Consider the following 18802-nt stretch of genomic DNA (forward strand, 5'->3'; position numbering starts at 1 on the left):
TCTTTTCATCTCATCTTTTCATCTCAAGTGCTGCCTTTCTTTATCCTTTCCAGCTACATATCTAGCTTACCTCCAGAGGTCAGTATTTAACATCAGCACAAAGTTAACACTTATGCAAGATTTGTATCTTGCCTCTTTATAGCTGCATCCAAAGGCATCAGTACCTTTAAAGGAAAAAAAAAGTTAAATCCCATAATGGAAGACATTAACAAAAAGGGAATTGGGTGTAGATTATACAAAAACTCTCATGTGTTTTTAATCTTTTTTTTTTTGTCAGTCATGGAGCTTGAACTCTGGGCCTGGGCACACTGTCCCTTAAGCTCTTAAGCTCAAGGCACTGTACCTCTTGAGCCACTGTGCCACTTCCTGTTTTGTGGTGGTTAATTGTAGATTTACAGAGTCTCACAGACTTCCTGCCTGGGCTGGCTTACCTCAATTGTCAGATCTCAGCCTCCTGAGTAGCTAGGATTACAGGTGTAAACCGCTGGCATCTGGCTGTACCTTTTTTAATGTCTGTTTTATGTTGGAATTTGGGCTGGGTTCAATCACACAGCATTTTCCAGTTTAATAAATTGGCTTAAAATAACAAATTATCTTTTTGTTTTGCTTTAATTGGAAAAAACTATCAATTAAACTTTTTGTCTTCCATTTGTTTTTTTAGGATTCAAGATGACCAACGAAGAACCTCTTCCTAAAAAGGTACGAGTATCTACTTTTTCTTTTAGAGTTTTATTTACTAACCTTGAAATCCTCCTATGTCCTTGCCTTGAGTTTAGTCACTAATGCATGTATTCTGCAAACCTACACACAGAATGACTGCCACAGACGAGGAACAGTTTATAAGTGGAATTTTTGGTTCAGCTGGGAGAGTAGAGTATGGCTTTTTAAGTGGTTAATATTTAAGTGAGCAATTTATTCATTCATGCATGCATGCCAGTACTGGGCTTGAACTCAGGGCACTGCCCCTGAGCCTCTTTGTGCTTAAGGCTAGCACTCTACTACTTGAGCCACAACTACTTCTGGCTTTTTCTGAATGGGATGATTGCAGATAACAGTCTCACAGAGTTTCCTGACTGGGCTGTCTTTGAACCAGTCCTCAGATCCCAGCCTACTGACTAGCCAGGAAGGATTACAGGGACCCTGCTTAATTGAGCTATTAGATAATTTGTAGCAGAAATTTCTATCTTAAATTTGAGAATGAGATTATTGTGAAATGAATGAAGAATTCCACTGTGTTTATATAAATTAAAGGATTGCTGGGCGCTTCTTCAGATAGTTTTTTATTCTTCTGGTCCAGTGCTTGTTCCCTCTTTTTTTTTTTTTTTTTTGCTAGTCCTGGGGCTTGGACTCAGGGCCTGAGGAGCCGCAGCGCCACTTCTGGCCGTTTTCTGTATATGTGGTGCTGGGGAATTGAACCGAGGGCTTCATGTATACGAGGCAGTACTCTTGCCACTAGGGCCATATCCCCAGCCCTTGTTCCCTCTTTTATAGTGCTATATTACTGATTGTTTTTACAACTTAAAACTTCTTTAAGGAAGCTTTTTTTTTTGGCTTGTTTCCCTGTAGTATTGGAAATCTAACCCAGGAACTCTCAAATATACTAAGCAAATGCTCTAGCACTGAGGTACACCCCTAGTTCCAGGTGGGAAAATTGATTTCTTACATAGGAACTTGATAAAGTTTTAACTATACTAAACCAGGAAAAGTACCTCACCTTTATAATTCTCTTAGGATAAGGAAAACAGTATTTCTCAATTTATGAGGCCTTTTTAGCTTATGCTGTGTTCGTTGGTTTGTTTTGAACATCTTTTCTTTCTTTACGTGCCAGTGCTATGGCTTGAATCCAGGGCTTCACACCCTTTCTTTGCTTGCTTGTGCTTGGTTGGCTGGTGCTCTGCCATTCTAGCCAACATGTCTTCAGACTGTCTTTTTGTTGGTTAATTGGAAATGGAGTTTCTTGGGATTTTACTGTCCAGAGTGGCTTCAGATCTGAGCCTTCTGAGGAGCCGGATTATAACGTTAACATCTTAATCTGAAGTACTTATACATTCACTTTATTGGGGATAAGAGTCTCACAGATTTTCCTGTCTGGCCTGGCTTTGAACTGTCATCCTCAGATCTTAGCCTCCTGAGTAGGATTAAAGGAGTGGCCACCAGCACTTGGCTATGTTTAGTTTTGTGAGACAGTTTTATTGTACATTCTGGTCCCCAAATGCTGGGATCACAAGCCTGGGTGGGCCACAGCCCAGCTTTGTATTTCTTCAGGAATAACATTCAGTTCTCTTTAATTCTTTCTCTTTATAGGTTCGTCTGAGTGAAACAGACTTCAAAGTTATGGCACGAGATGAGTTAATCCTAAGGTAAAATGTTGTTTTATCCAAAAAAGATTGTTACTCTACTGTAGCGTTTATCTTTATATGCCACCAGTAGTTTTGTTTTGTTTTTGTTCTTTGGGGCAGTTTCCTGCTGTATAGCCTAGGCTTTTCTGAACTTCATGGTCCTCCTCACTCAGAATCCTGATTGTTGGATTCACAGGGGTATGCCACCACACCTAGAATAATACAGCCTCAGTCTCTCCTTGTATTTTATTTTATTTTATTTTTGCTTGTCCTGGAGCTTGAGCTCTGGGTCTGGGCACTGTCCCCTAGCTTTTGTGTTGTTTGGCTTTTTGTGGTTAATTGGAGATGAGAGTAGCTTTGGGTTTGCTTGGAACTGTGATAGGTCTCAGCCTCTTTTGAGTTGCTAGGATTATAGGTGTGATGCACTGGCACCCAGCTCTCATGTTAAACATGTTTCCTGTGGCCTACTTCTGCTCTGTGTAATACTTCAAAGAACAGCAGCATTGGCTTAGATAATTTCTAACATAGAATCTTGGGTGTTTTGGGTTTTGTTTTTTTTTCCATAGAGTTGTTGCTTGGAAAGCATTTGAACTTAATGTAGAGACCCTGCTCTTTAGTGTACTTTTCAACTTAATAGGATTGGTTTTGTTTTTATGTTTGATTCATCCCTCACTGCTTCCCTCTCTTCATTCTGGCTGTGGTGTGTGTGTGTGCGCGCGTGTGTGCGTGCGCGCACGCACTTTTTTACTCAAAGCTTTTTTGTTCTGTCTTGAGCTCTTCTGGCTATTTTGTTGATTAGTTGGAGATAAGAATCTCAGGGACTTCGTAGGGCCTGCTTAGAAGCAGGATCCTTAGATCTCAGCCTCTTAAATAGCTAGGATTATAGGCATGAGCCACAGGTGCCTGGCAATTCCAGCTTTGTGTACACAACTGGCACTCTACCACTTGAAGCCACACCCCAATCAAGAGTTTTGGAGGTTAATTGGAGATGGAATCTGGAGACCTTTACTGCTCAGGTGGCTTTGACCCGTAGTTTTCCAATCTCAATCTCCTGAATAGCTAGAATTATACACATGAGCCCACCAGTGCCCAGCTGTACCTGGGGTTTTTATTCAACTTCTGTCATCTAGACATTGTCCATCAGTGATTCCAGAGTGAATTTGGGATGTAATCTCCCCCAGAAGAGCATGTATGTTTGTGTTCAGAACAGAAAGCATATTTCCATGGCTTCTTTTACCTGTCTCCTCAAAATTGAGGTGAGATGAAGCAACTAATTTATTATTAGTGAAACTAGATTTATAATTGTCCCCAAATGAAAAAGCATCCAGCAGAATTTCTCTTAATCTGTTTTTCTTTGGTCAGTTGTAGAACTTGAACTTGGGCCTGAGAACTATCCCTGAGCTTTTTTGCTCCAGGCTAGCACTCTGCAGCTTTGAGTCCCAGGTCTGCTTCCAGTTTGCTGGAGGTTAATTGAAGATAAAAGAATCTTAACAGACTTTCCTGTCTGGGCTGGCTTCAAACCGTGATCCTTAGATCTCATCCTCCTTAGCAGCTAGGATTACAGGCATAAGCCACTTGGTACCTGCCTTGTCTTAAAATTTAAGTTTATAGATACATCTTTTAGCACAAGAGCAATTTCAATGTCACCCTAATATGGACTTCTTTTTATACTAGATGGAAACAGTATGAAGCATATGTCCAAGCTTTGGAGGGCAAGTACACAGATCTTAACTGTAAGTTTTATTTGTTTTAGCTTCCTATAAATTGTTAGTGTAGCCATCTTCTTTTAGCTTGTTAAAGAAAAATTGGCTGTATTACTAATGTATTCTTTTTATGTTAGGTAACGTTTGTAAAGGCTGTATTTTAAGTTTATTACAATGTTTTTATTTTTAATTGTAGTCATAGTTTGGATTCAACTTTCATTACAAGAGCTCTGTGCAGGCACTGTGTTGAGCTGGAAAATATGATACACATGATAATATCACACAGGAGATAGAATGTCTTCTGAGGGAGATTCCAAGGGTGTATATGAGAGTAACTCCCAACTACTTCAGACTTTCTTTGATGCCTAAATCTTTTACGGAGCAGTTTGAGTTGAAGCATGAGTTACTAGAAATAGGTAGATGCATCCAGTAATAGCTTTGTGAAAATGTAACATTATGATATAGCCTATATTTAGATTTTTCAAATTTTGCTAAAAACAATCCAAACAGTTTAATTTCCGTTTGTCACTTTTCAGTAGAATAGCATGCTATTTGTAGGTATAGAAAGTTTCAGGTACTAATTAAATTGTCCATATGGTAAATGGCATTTTGTATTGTGAGTAGGTTATAAAAGGACTAATTGGGGTAAAGGGAATGAGGAAATAGATGAATTGAGTTATTCTGATTAAAGTAAAATATATGCATGTGCAAACCCATAGTGCAGATCCCATTGGTGCCATTTAACATACATTAAAAAGAGAGTGACAGGATAAGTAAAATGGGTGGGGGGATCTCAGAAGGAGGGCAAGTATGGTCATAGTATATCATATGCGTCTGTGAGAATAGAACGTTGAAACAGTGTTAAGAAAGCAAAAAGGGAACAGGGGTGAGTGATAGAGGGAGATGAGCGTCGCATGGACTTTCCTGCATAGGCTAGCTTCGGACTATGAGGTTCAGACCCTAGCTTCCTGCGTAGCTAGGATCATAGGCATGGGTTACCAGTTCCTGACAAATAAGCTTTAAAGAGCATAATTCAGGGCTGGGACTATGACATCGTGGTAGAGGACTTGCCTAGCATGCATGACCAACACATAAACAAAAATAAGTAAATACAAGAAGTATTTTTTAAGAACATAATTGAATCCTTTTTTTTTTTTTTTTGCCAGTCCTGGGCCTTGGACTCAGGGCCTGAGCACTGTCCCTGGCTTCTTTTTGCTTAAGGCTAACACTCTGCCACTTGAGTTACAGCGCCACTTCTGGCCATTTTTCTGTATATGTGGTGCTGGGGAATCGAACCCAGTGCTTCAAGTATACGAGGAAAGCGCTCTTGCCACTAGGCCATATTCCCAGCCCTTAAGAACATAATTGAATAGCTGTGGATCACTATGATCAGAATGAATGTCCTTGTTAAAAGAAAGGATAAAGACTGAAAAGTTGATACGTTTTTTATTGCTCTTAGAAGGAAGTTCTAACTTTTGTTTATCTTGAAATACTCATATTTTGGATTTTTTTTAATCAGCAAATGATGTAACTGGCTTAAGGGAGTCTGAAGAAAAACTAAAGCAGCAACAGCAGGAGTCTGCACGAAGAGAAAACATCCTTGTAATGCGACTAGCAACCAAGGAACAAGAGATGCAAGAGTGTACTGTAAGTATTTCAAATTGTTCAAAAGTCAAATTGAAGAATTAGATTTTCGTGCAGATTATACATGTTATTTTAAAAAGTATTGGTAATGGTGTATATTTTTAGGGTGTATACATTTTGCATTGTAAAAATGCTGAGTGTAAATTTTTCATGGACAGCGTTTTCTTGTTTAGATTTTAGATTTCCTTTTGTGGCCAAGAAGACATTCTATGAAATTTCCACTCATTTTCTTTTGTTTTCCTCTTTTCTTTCTAGGTACCAGGGTTTATACCCAGGGCCTCGTGCTTGCTAGGCAGGTGCTCTTTCACTTGAGCCATGCCTTTAGCTCATTTTGCTCTGGGTATTTTTGAGATAGAGTCTTTATTTTTCCCCAGATTAACCTGGACTATGATTCTGTTTTCTCACCATAGCTAGGATGACAAGCCTGTGCCTCCACTCCCAGCTTTTTTCTTTGTAGCTATGGTCGCTAAAGCAAACTTGTGCCTAAGCTGGTCTAGAACTTCAGTCCTCTTATCTCAGTTACATTTCTACACATTCCAATCAATCTCATCTTCTCTGTAACTAACTCTTCTTCCCAAAAATCATTTCAGCAGGTTTCCTTGTTCTGTTTTCATAGTTCTAAACTACCTACTTTGAACATATCCCTTTTATTTCACTTGCTTTTAATTCTTTGTTCATAAATGAAAATCGTTTTTAATTTCCTCTAGTTTTTACTATTTTTCATATAATCATTTGTCAACTCAAAATATCTTATGAATACACTTTTAAAACACTTTAAAATGAATCCTAGCTACTCAGGAGGCTGAGATCTGAGGATGGCAGTTCAAGCCAGCCCGAGCAGGAAAGTTGGAGACTCTTCAGTTCAAACCCCATTACCCACCCACCCCCAAAAGAGAAAGAAAACAGTAATCTCTTCCTCAGAAAAAGGAATTGGTTTCAGTCATATTTGCGTCTTTTTTCCATGACTGAAAATTACTGACTTTTTGGACTTTGCAACCTATGCATGTGATATGCTTTATTCTTCCTATATTAAATTATCATTAGCTTGCCTAGCATCGAATAAGCAATTGTACTTTTTTGGTTAAAATGAATCATTTTAAACAAATCTTAAGTTAAACTTTTTTTTTTCTTTTCCTTTTTTTTTTTTTTTTTCCTGTCAGTCCTGGGACTTGACCTCTGGGCCTGGATGCTGTCCCTGAGCCTGTCTATGCTCAAGGCTCTAGCACTACTACTTGAGCCGAAGCACCACTTCCACTTTGTGCTTGATTGGAGATAAGAGTCTTGTGAATTTCCCTGCCAGGGCTGGCTTTAAATCATGATCCTCATATCTCAGCCTCCTGCATAGCCAGGATTATAAGCCTGAGCCACTGGTTCTCAGCATTGTTTTTCATAATGAAACCATATATATTTCCATATGTATCCCTTTTACTAAATTTATAGTAGGTAATTTTTTAACTTTCATCCTATTTAAGTCGTAGTGTGAAGCAGGATCTTGAGCCAGTTCTGCTTTGGGTATGAAGAAAGTGGTAAATTTATTGCTAAGTGACTATTTCATGTTTTAGCAATATATTTTTAGTGTGCTGCCAAATAGTAAACTAAAGTTAAAGTGCAATGTTTCATATGTAATGGAGGGTTCTAGTACTGTGGCATGAGCACAACACCAGGAGTCAAGAGGCCTGAGAGCTAGAATTCTAGTCACAAGTGGCTACTTCATTGCCCCCCAAAATAAGCATCATGACCTAGATCTAGTTACATTTCGGCTTTATAGTTCTGTGATTTAGATCAAAAAGGGGTGGCGATCATATTTTTTTCCCCTTAAAGTACTAGAAAATAAGGCTATAATAGTAGTATTGCATTTTTTAAATTTAGAAGTGAAATTGCTTAAGTGTTTTTTATGTTTTTAGAAGAGTTTAATGTAGAATAATTTCTTTTAGCAGAAAATGAGAGAAAACGAGCTAATACTGCACTGATTTTCACACACACACACACACCCATCCTTTTTCTTGTGTATGTGCACGTTTGTGCTAGTACTTGGGCTTGAACTGAGGTCCTGGACACTGTCCCTTAGCTTTTTCTCTCAAGACCCGTGCTCTAGCACTTGAGCCACAGCTCTGCTTCTGGCTTTTTTTCTGGTGAATTTTGGAGATGATCCTAACTGTAGGCTTCCTTCTTAGGCAACTTGGAACCTTGATCTTTAGATCTCAGCCTTCTGAGAAGCTAGGAGTAACTAGCCACTGGCTCCTAAAGATGAAAGTAAGATGCTAGCTGGGTGCCCCACGGTGGCTCGCATCTGTAATCCTAGCTACTCGAGAGGCTGTGATCTGAGAATCACAATCTGATCAGTTTGGTACAGGAAAGTATTATTTCCAATTAATCACCAAAAAGTCAGTAATAGAGTGCCAGCTTTGAGAGAAAAAAAATAAATAAAAGCCAAGGAACAGTGCCCAGACCCTGAGCTGAAGCCCCACAACTGCACAAAATCAAAACAAAACAACAACGAAACACTGTTGGTTACAAAGTGAAATATAACTTTTATTTATTTGGAGTCCTAGTCATGAAAACACCAGTAGATTGCCACAATTACTACGTGAATAACGGTGTTTGGTTTTTGTTTGATCTGATTGGCTTTTTTTTTAAGACAAAGTCTTACTGTGTAACCCTGGCTAGCCTCCTGTGATTCTCCTGCCTCAGAATGCTGGGATTGTAGGTATGCATCTGTTTTATTTTCTCATTTTATTTTTGTTTTTGCAGTTCTGGGGATCAACCCCAAGGCCTTACATTTGCTTAGCCATGACTTTACATTGAGCACATCCCCCCTCTGTTTCTTTGGAAACAGGGTCTTACTCATTTTTACTTTTTCTATAGTTAAGATGAAAGAGGATAGGATGGAGGCTTAATGAACCAACTGGTGATTCAGGTTACTAGAAGGGAAGCTCCCCTGTCTTTTCCTTGGATTTGGTAATAATAGTTCTTTTGTTTTGCACAGACTCAAATCCAGTACCTCAAGCAAGTCCAACAGCCGAGTGTTGCCCAACTGAGATCTACAATGGTCGACCCAGCGATCAACTTGTTTTTCCTCAAAATGAAAGGTGAACTGGAACAGACTAAAGACAAACTGGAACAAGCCCAAAATGAACTGAGTGCCTGGAAGTTTACGCCTGATAGGTAAACAAATCATACTCCCCAGTCAAGACTTCCCTGACAGTGCCACTGCGAGAAAGCTGTGGTGGGTCAGCCAAGTGCTCGTTTCCACACCAAGACTCAGGCTTTTTGAGCCAAAAAAAGCCACATTCTTAGACTGTCCAGCTTGTAATGGTTAATGTAAGACTTACCAGATGAACCTTGTGTTTCAGCTTTTTTCTCTTCCCCTTCCCCTTGCTTCAGAGGCCCGATTTGCCATCGGACTATTCCGAAGAAGAGGCCACCTCCGAAAAATTCCCCTTCTAGAACACGTAGACACTTGAGAAATGTTTCTGTTTGAAGAAAATAGAGGGAGAAAAAGAAGTCTTAAGTCTGTGGCACAGTGTGTCTTCAGACAATTTGGAGGATTGAAAACCTAGAGATTTTTAAATCCTGAATTGAACATGTAAAATTCCTGTAAAATGTAAAAACTGGAATATTCATCGCTCTTAACCTTGAGCACAGTGACTTAGAGACACTGTATATCAGTTTTACTGATAAGACTGTGGACTTCATGATTGCTGTTGAACTACTACTGGGTTAAAACAAATTAGGTGAATTTTGCTTTTAAAGGTTTTACTTGCTAAGAACCAACTTTGAATAGCCATCAGAGAATCAAGTAATAGATGTCAGTACAAGTAGTGCATATATTTGATTTATTAGCTTAGGATTCGGAATTCCTCAATGGAGCCTTAAATCCATGTGGTTTCAATCAATGGTTTGTTCGCTTAATGGTTTCAAAAACTGTAGATAATCTTAACAGAGGAATGTACAAACAAGGTGTGGTATCAAACTTGAGCTTTCAACTGTTTGAAGCATTATAAACATTCATTTCACAACTAGATTGTATGGCTGTGATGAGATTCACTGCATTATTTTTTTCGGTGGTGAACGTAAACCCTCATCCCATCCAACAGGCACATGTTGAAAGAGCATTGATGTTGGTGTTAATGGGGGAATGTGTTCCTTCATTGTACTTGAGCCTTTTGTATTGCACTCTTGATATTAAATTAAATGTGCCTTCAAGTAGTTGGGTTTTTTTTTTTTAATTCAAGGAATACTCTGATTTTGTTGTACTCTTTAACATTTTTATTTGGGGAGGGGCTGTGGAGAGCAGGTTCATTTTGAAACAATGGTTCTGTGCTCTTCAAAGTGAAGGAAAAGGCTGTTTATTTTCAAGGACTTATTTTATTCCAGCTGGTATAAAAGACAAGGAGACTTGATTGTTGCTTTTTGACATGTTTTCCCAGAATATTGCAGTAGAAATGAATGTGAGCTAGTCTCACAGGGTTACCTGACAAGATTGGGGAAATATGTGGAACTTCGAGCTGGCCTCAGTGAGATGAGACATTTTGTGAATTGACAAATGGTATAGTGATCATTTAGATGGAATGAGGCATTATTTTTCATCCAGTCCTGGAGGTGAATTTTTTTCGTCAGATCATTCTATATGTCACCAATTTGAATTTTCGCTTGGTGATAATGGAGTCTGAGATGAGTGGAAGATAAATCCAGCTTGCCCCAACGTTAAATGTTTTAACAAGGGTGACTTAAGTTCTCTCTTAATCATTCAAATCAATTGTAAGTATCATGTATGTTTGTGCTTTAGGGAACTTGATTGTGGGGTGGGGGAGGGTTGCAGAGGGATTTTGTGTGACTTTGAGGGTAAGTACACCAGATGTTTGAAATTAGCTTACTGTGCCCAAATTAAGTCTTTGGTGCTTATTTTACATGTTTTATTATCACTGTAGAAATGGACTAAGTATCTTCACTAGGTCAAGAAGTAATTCATAAAATGTATTATTACCATGTATTCAAATTTAGCCACTAGCATCTGATTTCTAGCTGGGTAATGAATCACTCTGAGGCCTATGGCCTGTTTTTCTTGTTATTGTTAAAATTTCCCTTCCTAAGATAATATGTATGTATAATATTGAACATTGGTGAAAGGTAGAGGTGGAAAGTAAGTGTCAGTCCTGGATGTGAGTAAACCTGACACCTTTTGCTCTCTAGGAGCAGTAATTGTTGATTCTTGGGTACTGTCAAGGTAATGTATATGCACATACAGTCATCTTATGTATATTGGTTTTAAACAAGTGGGATAATACTGCACATACAGATAACTTGCAGGTTCACCTCCCACCCTCTCACCACCACCACCCCGCGCTTCATATTATCTCTTGGGCATTTTTTAGTGTATCTAGATTAACTACAGTTTTATGTGTATATAGTAGTTCCATTATACCAATGAATCGTGATTTACTTTAATCTCCCATAAATGGATATTTTATGTAAATTAGACCATAAGCCAGAGTATTTTAGGTACTATGCATTATTAACTTGAAATAAGTCATGCTTAACTAGTAATATTTAATGTAGAATAAGTCAAGTCGTTTGGCTTGTGTTTTTTTGTGGGCTTTTAAAAAATTTTTTATTTTTTACATGAAGTATATATTTGGTGTTTTGTATCCCCTTACTTGGTCTGCTTGCCTTCCTATTTGGTGGTATTGGAGTTTGAACTTCTGATGAAAGATCCTTGTACTTTAGAGCCACTTCTCCGGCCCAGTTTTTTGCTTAGATTTTAAGGAAGGAAGTTCTCTGAGCTGGGCATAGTGTCTCAGGCCAATAATCTTAAGCACTCAGGAGGCTAAGGCACAAAGATCCAGTATTTGAGGCTAGCCTGGGCTATGCAGTAGTAAGACTGCCTGAAGAAAGGTAGGGGTTGGGAAAGAGGGACAATTTTCTGAGTTACCTTGTCCACTTGTTTGTACCTTTGGTGATGCATATATTTAAGAGCATAGTAGTATATATAATATTCGTTCTTTATAAACCTTAAGTTCTATTATACTTACTTGGCGTTTATTGAGTGAGTTGGGTTTTCTATGATTAAAAAAATTCCAAAAAGGGGCTGGGGATATGGCCCAGTGGCAAGAGTGCTTGTCTCATATACATGAGGCCCTGGGTTCAATTCCCCAGCACCACATATGCAGAAAATGGCCAGAAGTTGCGCTGTGGCTGAAGTGGCAGAGTACTAGCCTTGAGCAAAAAGAAGCCAGGGACAGTGCTCAGTCCCTGAGTCTAAGCCCCAGGACTGGCAAAAAAAAATTCCAAAAAGATTTGAATGAAAGGAGTAATCCTCAGTTTTCATTTATTTGTCAAGTATTTGCAATTCTCAACTTTGTATGTGTGTATATATGCATCCATCTATTTATTTAATGGTGTTGGGAATTAAATCTAGGGGTCTTGCACCGTACTACTGAACTATATCCTAAGCACCCTCATATCTGCTAAGCACACTTTCCATATTAGTGCACTACTAATCTCATTTCTGTGTGTGTGCTAAGAGCACAGGTTCTTTATGGCGTAGTTAATGACAATAATTTAAGTCAGGTCACAATGTATTTTGCAATAGGATCTTTAAAAAAAAATTAAATCCATTTAAGAGTTTTGCAGACTAATTGGAAAACTTAGAGGCTATTTGCTGGCAAGAAACAAAGTTGTTAGAGCCCAGGTGCCAAGTGGAAAGGATACCACTGTCTTTGACAGTGGTGTATTCATCTTTCTTTACTGTTTGATTTCTAAGTGGAGACTAAAGTCTGAAGGTGCTAGTTGAAACATCTGGAGTCACAGTAGGAAGGAAGAGCAAAGAACACAAGGTCTACGTAAAAGAACTTTGCAATATTACTTGAGAAGGAAAAATGTAAGAAGCACTATGAGGGTCCAGATGCCAATGGCTCACCATTACAATCCAAGATATTCAGGAGACCTGAGATCTGAGGATTGCAGTTCAAAGACAGAGGTGGAGGCACCACTCAACTGGCAGAGAGCCAGCCTTGAGCAATAAAGCTCAACCAACCCTTGGTTCAAGCCCCAGAACCAGCACCAAAAAATTATTAATTTTTAAAAAATTGCTTTGTTTTAAAAATTGTATGGTTTTACTAAATACCCTGGAAATAATGTTACCAGTCAAGCGGAAGGTCCTAGTAGAAGAAAGAAAAGTAGAATAGAATAAGGACCTAACTCAATGAGAATGTCCCTGTCTAGGTCTCCTGTGTCACAGGTATTTAAATCAGGTTTCTTTAAAAACAAAAACTAGTTGGTTTCTACTGGAAAGTATGGTGCTCTTAATTTGGCAGATATTTCCAGGTTTTTAGTATTTGTTATAAGTAGTCTTTTTATGATGCAGGGATGGTCTTTACTAACATCAATAACATCTGAGTCATGGCAAAATTAAGTTTTACAAAAAGCCTTCACCCCAATTTGGGAGCCCAAAAGTGTACATAACTCATAAAGAAGTTAAATAAGGAATTAGTGAGTAGAAATAGTAGAAGAATTGGTTTTTTTTGGGGGGGAGGGGGGTGGCTAGCACTGGGGCTTGAGCCTAGAATCTTATCCACTTACTTGGCCCCAACAGTGGCAACTCTACCATTTGAGCCACAGCTCCACTTCTGGCTTTTTGCTGGTTAATTGAAGTCTCAGATATGTCTGTTGTGGCTGGTTTTGAACTGCAACCCTCAGATCTCAGCCTTTGATTAGTTAGGATTACAGGTGTGAGCCACCAGCACTTAGCTAGAGAAAGTATTTTATAGTGGCATTTATTTTTGTATGATAAAGATAAGTGCCTAAATGCTGTATTAATAGTGGTACTTCCAAGGCATCTGTTAACTGGCCCGTTTCTATTTCAAATGGTAATTCAGAATGGAATGGATAATTAATAAAAACAAAAAGGGGCTAGACACATTTTGTTCAGGGTTTACTTTTGTCAGTGTGTTGGTAAGATACAGAAATGCAGAAGATGGATATGTTCCAGAAAAGAAGATGGAAACTACAGGTGCTATCCTGTGTTCTGTATGTGTTCCACCCATCGCTGTAATAATTGTAAACAAAGGCAGATGAGAAGGTTGTCTTCATTTTGTGATGGTTGACTCTTTCCATTGCAGCCAAACAGGCAAAAAGTTAATGGCGAAGTGTCGAATGCTTATCCAGGAGAACCAAGAGCTTGGAAGGCAGCTGTCCCAGGGCCGCATTGCACAGCTTGAAGCAGAGTTGGCGTTACAGAAGAAATATAGTGAGGAGCTTAAAAGCAGTCAGGATGGTAAGGCTGGAGGGGTTTTGATTGCTTTTGTTTTAACTTTGAACTGCCTGTTAAAAAGTGCCAGGCATGAAATATTGTAGGTTAGATTGTTCTCAGTTGATGATTATATGAAACATTTCTTACAGAGTCAGCAAAGAAATTGCATTTTAGGGGTTTTCCTTCCTTGTTCTCCTGGTTGCTTTTTAGGATAAAGGTATTGTGTTTCTGGGGGGTTCTTTGTTTTCTGCCAGTCCCGGGCCTTGAACTCAGGGCCTGAGCACTGTCCCTGGCTTTTTCCCTCAAGACTAGCACCACTTCTGGCTTTTTCTCTATATGTGGTGCTGAGGAATCAAACCGAGGGCTTCATGTATGTGAGGCTAGCACTCTACCACTAGGCCACATTCCCAGCCCCAAGGTATTGTGTTTATTACTTGAAAGTATCTTAAGTATAAATGTTGGAAACAGTTGGAAATGTTGGAAACAGTTGGAAATTTCCAGAAGATAATATCTACTCAGGTCCTGTTTAGTAATGGATTTAATATTTAAATTTGCTAAGACTAAACTCCCTCCCCCCCCCCCCCCCAATCCTAGGGCTTGAACTCAGGGCCCAAGCACTGTCCCTGGCTTCATTCTGCTCAAGGCTAGCACTCTGCCATCTTGAGCCACATTGCCACTTCCAGTTCTCTGGAGATAAGTCTCATGGACTTTCTCACCCAGGCTGGCTTTAAACCACGGTCCTCAGATCCTGTGTAACTAGGATTATAGGTGTGACCCCCTGAACACAGCTTCAAACTTATTTATTGTGCCTGTCCTTAGGTTCTAGGAACTATCCCTGAGCTTCTTTTGCTCAAGGCTCGTGCTCTTAGCACTTGAGCCACAGCACCATTTCTGGCCTTTTCTGAGTTTATTGGAGGTAGGAGTCTCACAGACTTTCCTGCCCAGGCTGGCTTCGAAACTTAATCCTCAGATCTCAGCCACCTAAACAGCTAGAATTACAGGCTTTAGCCACTGGCACCCAGCTCCAAGTATTATTTTTAAAACTGCCTTTTCAAAGTAATGATTCTTCGCTCTTGGTATTGATTAAGTAGATTTTATCTACCAGTGAGGGATTTTTTTAAAGCCTTTTTAGAAACATAATGGACATGTGAACTTCAATATTGCCAGGAACTGTTTTGTGTGGTTTTATTCTTGTATGTGGAACACACCTTGGTTAGAGATAGGAGCTCACTGTCCTGAGGACTGGCCCAAGACTGGATCCAAGACACTGGGTAAAAGTTAGGGGTAGAAGGATTGCTGTGGTAGACCTTTCAGATAAATGTGGACTAGAGTTTTTCGCTTCAATCAGGCAGGATACTTTGAATCAAATCAATGTTAACTTGGCTGCTTTCATATATTATTAGAAGCATCTGACTTTCTTCCAATCTCATTCCTGAATGTCTGCTAAAAAAAATTCCAAGCCAAAGCCAAGCAGCACTGGTTCATGCTTATAATTCTAGCTACTCAGGGGGCTGAGATTTGGGGATGGCTGTTCAAAGCCTTCTGTGAGACTTTTACCTTCGGTTAACCACAAAAGGCTGGAAGTGGAGCTGAGCTAGCATTGAGCAAAAGAGCTCAGGGCCAGTGCCCAGGCACCGCATTCAAGCCTTGTTACCAGCATATATGCATGCACACACGCACACACAGAAATTCCAAGTAAAACTTAAAAATATGTTATGGTTTTAGAGTTGTATTTGTATTTCAAACATGTATTTGTTAACTTCTCAGGAATTTACTGACTGGCTTTGTGGCAGACACTTAAATTTATCAAATATGTTAAGAGAGATATTAAAGTTTGACTCTCCCTTGCACAGAACTGAACGACTTCATCATTCAACTTGATGAAGAAGTAGAGGGTATGCAGAGCACCATTCTAGTTCTGCAGCAGCAGCTGAAGGAGACGCGCCAGCAGTTAGCTCAGTACCAGCAGCAGCAGTCGCAAGCAGCAGCTCCCAGCACCAGCAGGACTACATCGTCTGAACCTGCCGAGCAGGCGGAGACCACCAGTAAAGACTGCAGCCGACTGGCAAATGGACCAAGTAACGGCAGCAGCTCCTCCCGCCAGAGGACGTCTGGGTCTGGATTTCCCAGGGAGGGGAGCACAGCTGAGGATGGCTTTCCTTCTTCTCCCGGGAATGGGAATAAGGCCACCAGCAGCTCAGAGGAGAGAACTGGCAGAGGTAGTAGCTTGGTAAACCAACTCAGTGCTGGGTATGAAAGTGTAGACTCTCCCACGGGCAGTGAAAACTCTCTCACACACCACTCCAATGATACAGACTCCAATCCTGACCCGCGAGAGGAGAGAGCCGTGAGCGGGAAAGGCAACCGAACTGTGGGTTCCCGCCATGCTCAGAATGGCTTGGACTCAAGTGTAAATGTGCAGGGCTCAGTTTTGTAATATTTTTTCCAGCAAATTTTTATACAGTGTCATTTAATTTGGGAGAGGATACTGTCCAGAAAAATCAATGCATACTTTTGTCACAATTTGCCTTTTTGTGGGTGTGTTTTCGTTTTGTTCTTTTTATTTTTGCTTCAATACCTCTGCCACTTTGAACATTGTAATAGTTAATTCCTTTGAATGTTGCTAAAAGGACATTTTGTGTAGGGTCAAGTTATTTTTATATGAGTTAATGTGAAGTTGTAAATGGGAATCTTTAAGTATAACACAATGATGTCTGTATATATCTGTGCTTTGTAAGGCATTCTTATTCTTCCTCGTGCTGTTAAATACTTACGCACCATCCAGACTTGTTAGAGTAGATGTGATTTAGGACTGCCAAGTTTGCCCAGTACAGTAGTTTTTTTATCACTAAAAATTGGACTTGTTGATGGAGTCCTACAGTAGTTTCAGTGTTAGATACAGTTTTTTTCCATCATACATCTGTGCATTTATCTTTAGATGACTGAATGTTTAAGAAGTCTGTGTGCAGAGTTACTCAGTTTTTAATGAACTGTTGTATCCTGTTAGTGCATATTGCTGTGACTCCAGTATATCTTACCTGTACTGACCAAACCTAAATAAAGATTTTTATTGTAACTCCTTCACTCATTGTTCTGTGCATTTGTCCTTGGCTATGTATTTTCATTGGATCACTGGATTCGTGCATAGCATCCTAGGACATACATACCACAAATTGAAGTTAATAGTCTTTGCGTTGATTTTTATTGTACTCCTAGCTTTTATAGGATGAAATTACATTACACTTAGAATTTTTTTCTGGCACATGGAAAGATGTTGTTGCAAAATAATTAAAAATAAAAATCTAAAGAAAATAACCCTCCCAAGTATTTTTGGTTTGAACTCAGGGCCTGGGTACTGTCCCTGAGCTGCTTTTGCTCAAGATTAGCACTCTACCACTTAAGCCACAGCACCACTTCCAGCTTTTTCTGTTTATGTGGTGCTGGGGAATCGAACCCAGGGTTTCATGCATGCTAGGCAAGCCCTCTACCACTAAGTTTTAAATGAATTGCTGGTGTTAGGAAAATGAGTGTCTCCCTGGAGACCTGTTGTTTGTTAAAATTCTAGCCAGTGCTGACAGTGTGCAAGTACTGTTATCAGTAGGTCTTTCAGTAGTTAGGATATGAGAAAACATTACCAAGGCATTAAGACAGCAAAGTTTGGTTTATTTTATACAGTGCAATTAACAAAGTATCCAGTCTCCAGAAAGCACACTATATATGTGGTTGAGATGTATCATTTCTGGTAAAAGCAAAACAGTTGTTTCAGATATAACTTGTAATATAATCAACCTCAGAAGTACAGGCTCCTTTGAAACTGAAGTACATACTGCTATTTGAAAATAGCAGTTACGTTTTTTGCTTCTGTAGATATCTATGGCATTAAAGGGGTATACCAGAAATATTGCACTGTTTAGTCTTGTGTGCAGTCTTCTCAAGTAAAATAATTCTATACATAACAAAATTTTAGACATTTTTATGCACAATAAAATATTTGTGTCAGGGCTGGGAATATGGCCTAGTGGTAGAGTGCTTACCTCATATACATGAAGCCCTGAGTTTGATTCCTCAGCACCACATATATATAAAAAAAAGCTACAAGTGGTGCTGTGGCTCAAGTGACAGAGTGAGTGCTAGCCTTGAGCAAAAAGAAGCCAGGGGCAGTGCTCAGGCCCTAAGTTCAAGCCCCAAGACTGGCCAAAAAAAAAAAAAATATATATATATATATATATATATTATATCTTTGCCAAATAAGGGGCGTTGGTTTTATGTATTTTAACTTCTGTTGGTGTTACATAATCGTTGGTATGCAGTTGGAAATTAATTTTTCAACAAGAAATTTTTTTTATTTTGGCCAGTCCTGGGCCTTGGACTCAGGGCCTGAGCACTGTCCCTGGCTTCTTCCCGCTCAAGGCTAGCACTCTGCCACCTGCGCCACAGCGCCCCTTCTGGTCATTTTCCATATATGTGGTGCTGGGGAATCGAACCGAGAGCTTCATGTGTAGGACAAGCACTCTTGCCACTAGGCCATATTCCCAGCCCTCAACAAGAAATTTTATGACTTAAGAGGCTTGTGAGTATTAAGTACTAGTGTTCATATGTCAAATCTGCCTTGACAAATAGCTGAGAGGAGATTATCTACGGTGGTTGTACAGTCGGAATTCCTCATTTCTGGAATTGAGTAACTGGCTTGCTGCTGTGGCTGCTGGTAAGATGAGTGGTGACAGACCACTTCTAGGTGGAGGTGGTTCCTGGAAGTCGTGGCTTTGAATGTGTATCTGATCACACGACTTAGGGAAAGTACTGCACTGAGTCAGCCCTGAATGAAGTAGGTACATATGCTGTCTTGAGCTGTTATTATATAGACT

The 18802-nt window shown here is 39.5% G+C and overlaps 1 protein-coding gene across 3 annotated transcripts in view; it reads left to right on the forward strand.

Annotated features, from left to right (window-relative positions):
* Positions 1 to 17021, forward strand: part of LOC125357461 (WT1 associated protein) — a 24430-nt gene extending 7409 nt beyond the window's left edge. For 2 of the 3 annotated variants that reach the window (XM_048354389.1, XM_048354388.1), the window contains 7 exons: positions 662 to 699; positions 2305 to 2360; positions 4014 to 4072; positions 5562 to 5689; positions 8673 to 8851; positions 13807 to 13961; positions 15791 to 17021. In XM_048354389.1, the coding sequence (XP_048210346.1) occupies positions 670 to 699; positions 2305 to 2360; positions 4014 to 4072; positions 5562 to 5689; positions 8673 to 8851; positions 13807 to 13961; positions 15791 to 16374 (1191 nt within the window). In that variant the 5' untranslated portion in view covers positions 662 to 669 and the 3' untranslated portion in view covers positions 16375 to 17021. Of the gene's footprint in view, positions 1 to 661; positions 700 to 2304; positions 2361 to 4013; positions 4073 to 5561; positions 5690 to 8672; positions 8852 to 9072; positions 9893 to 13806; positions 13962 to 15790 lie in introns of those variants that run through there. The other variant, XM_048354390.1, reaches the window with a different exon arrangement.
* The last annotated feature ends 1781 nt before the right edge of the window (positions 17022 to 18802 follow it).

The sequence above is a fragment of the Perognathus longimembris genome, chromosome 9 (genome assembly GCF_023159225.1).
Source record: "Perognathus longimembris pacificus isolate PPM17 chromosome 9, ASM2315922v1, whole genome shotgun sequence".
In the NCBI taxonomy this organism is placed as follows: domain Eukaryota; kingdom Metazoa; phylum Chordata; class Mammalia; order Rodentia; family Heteromyidae; genus Perognathus; species Perognathus longimembris.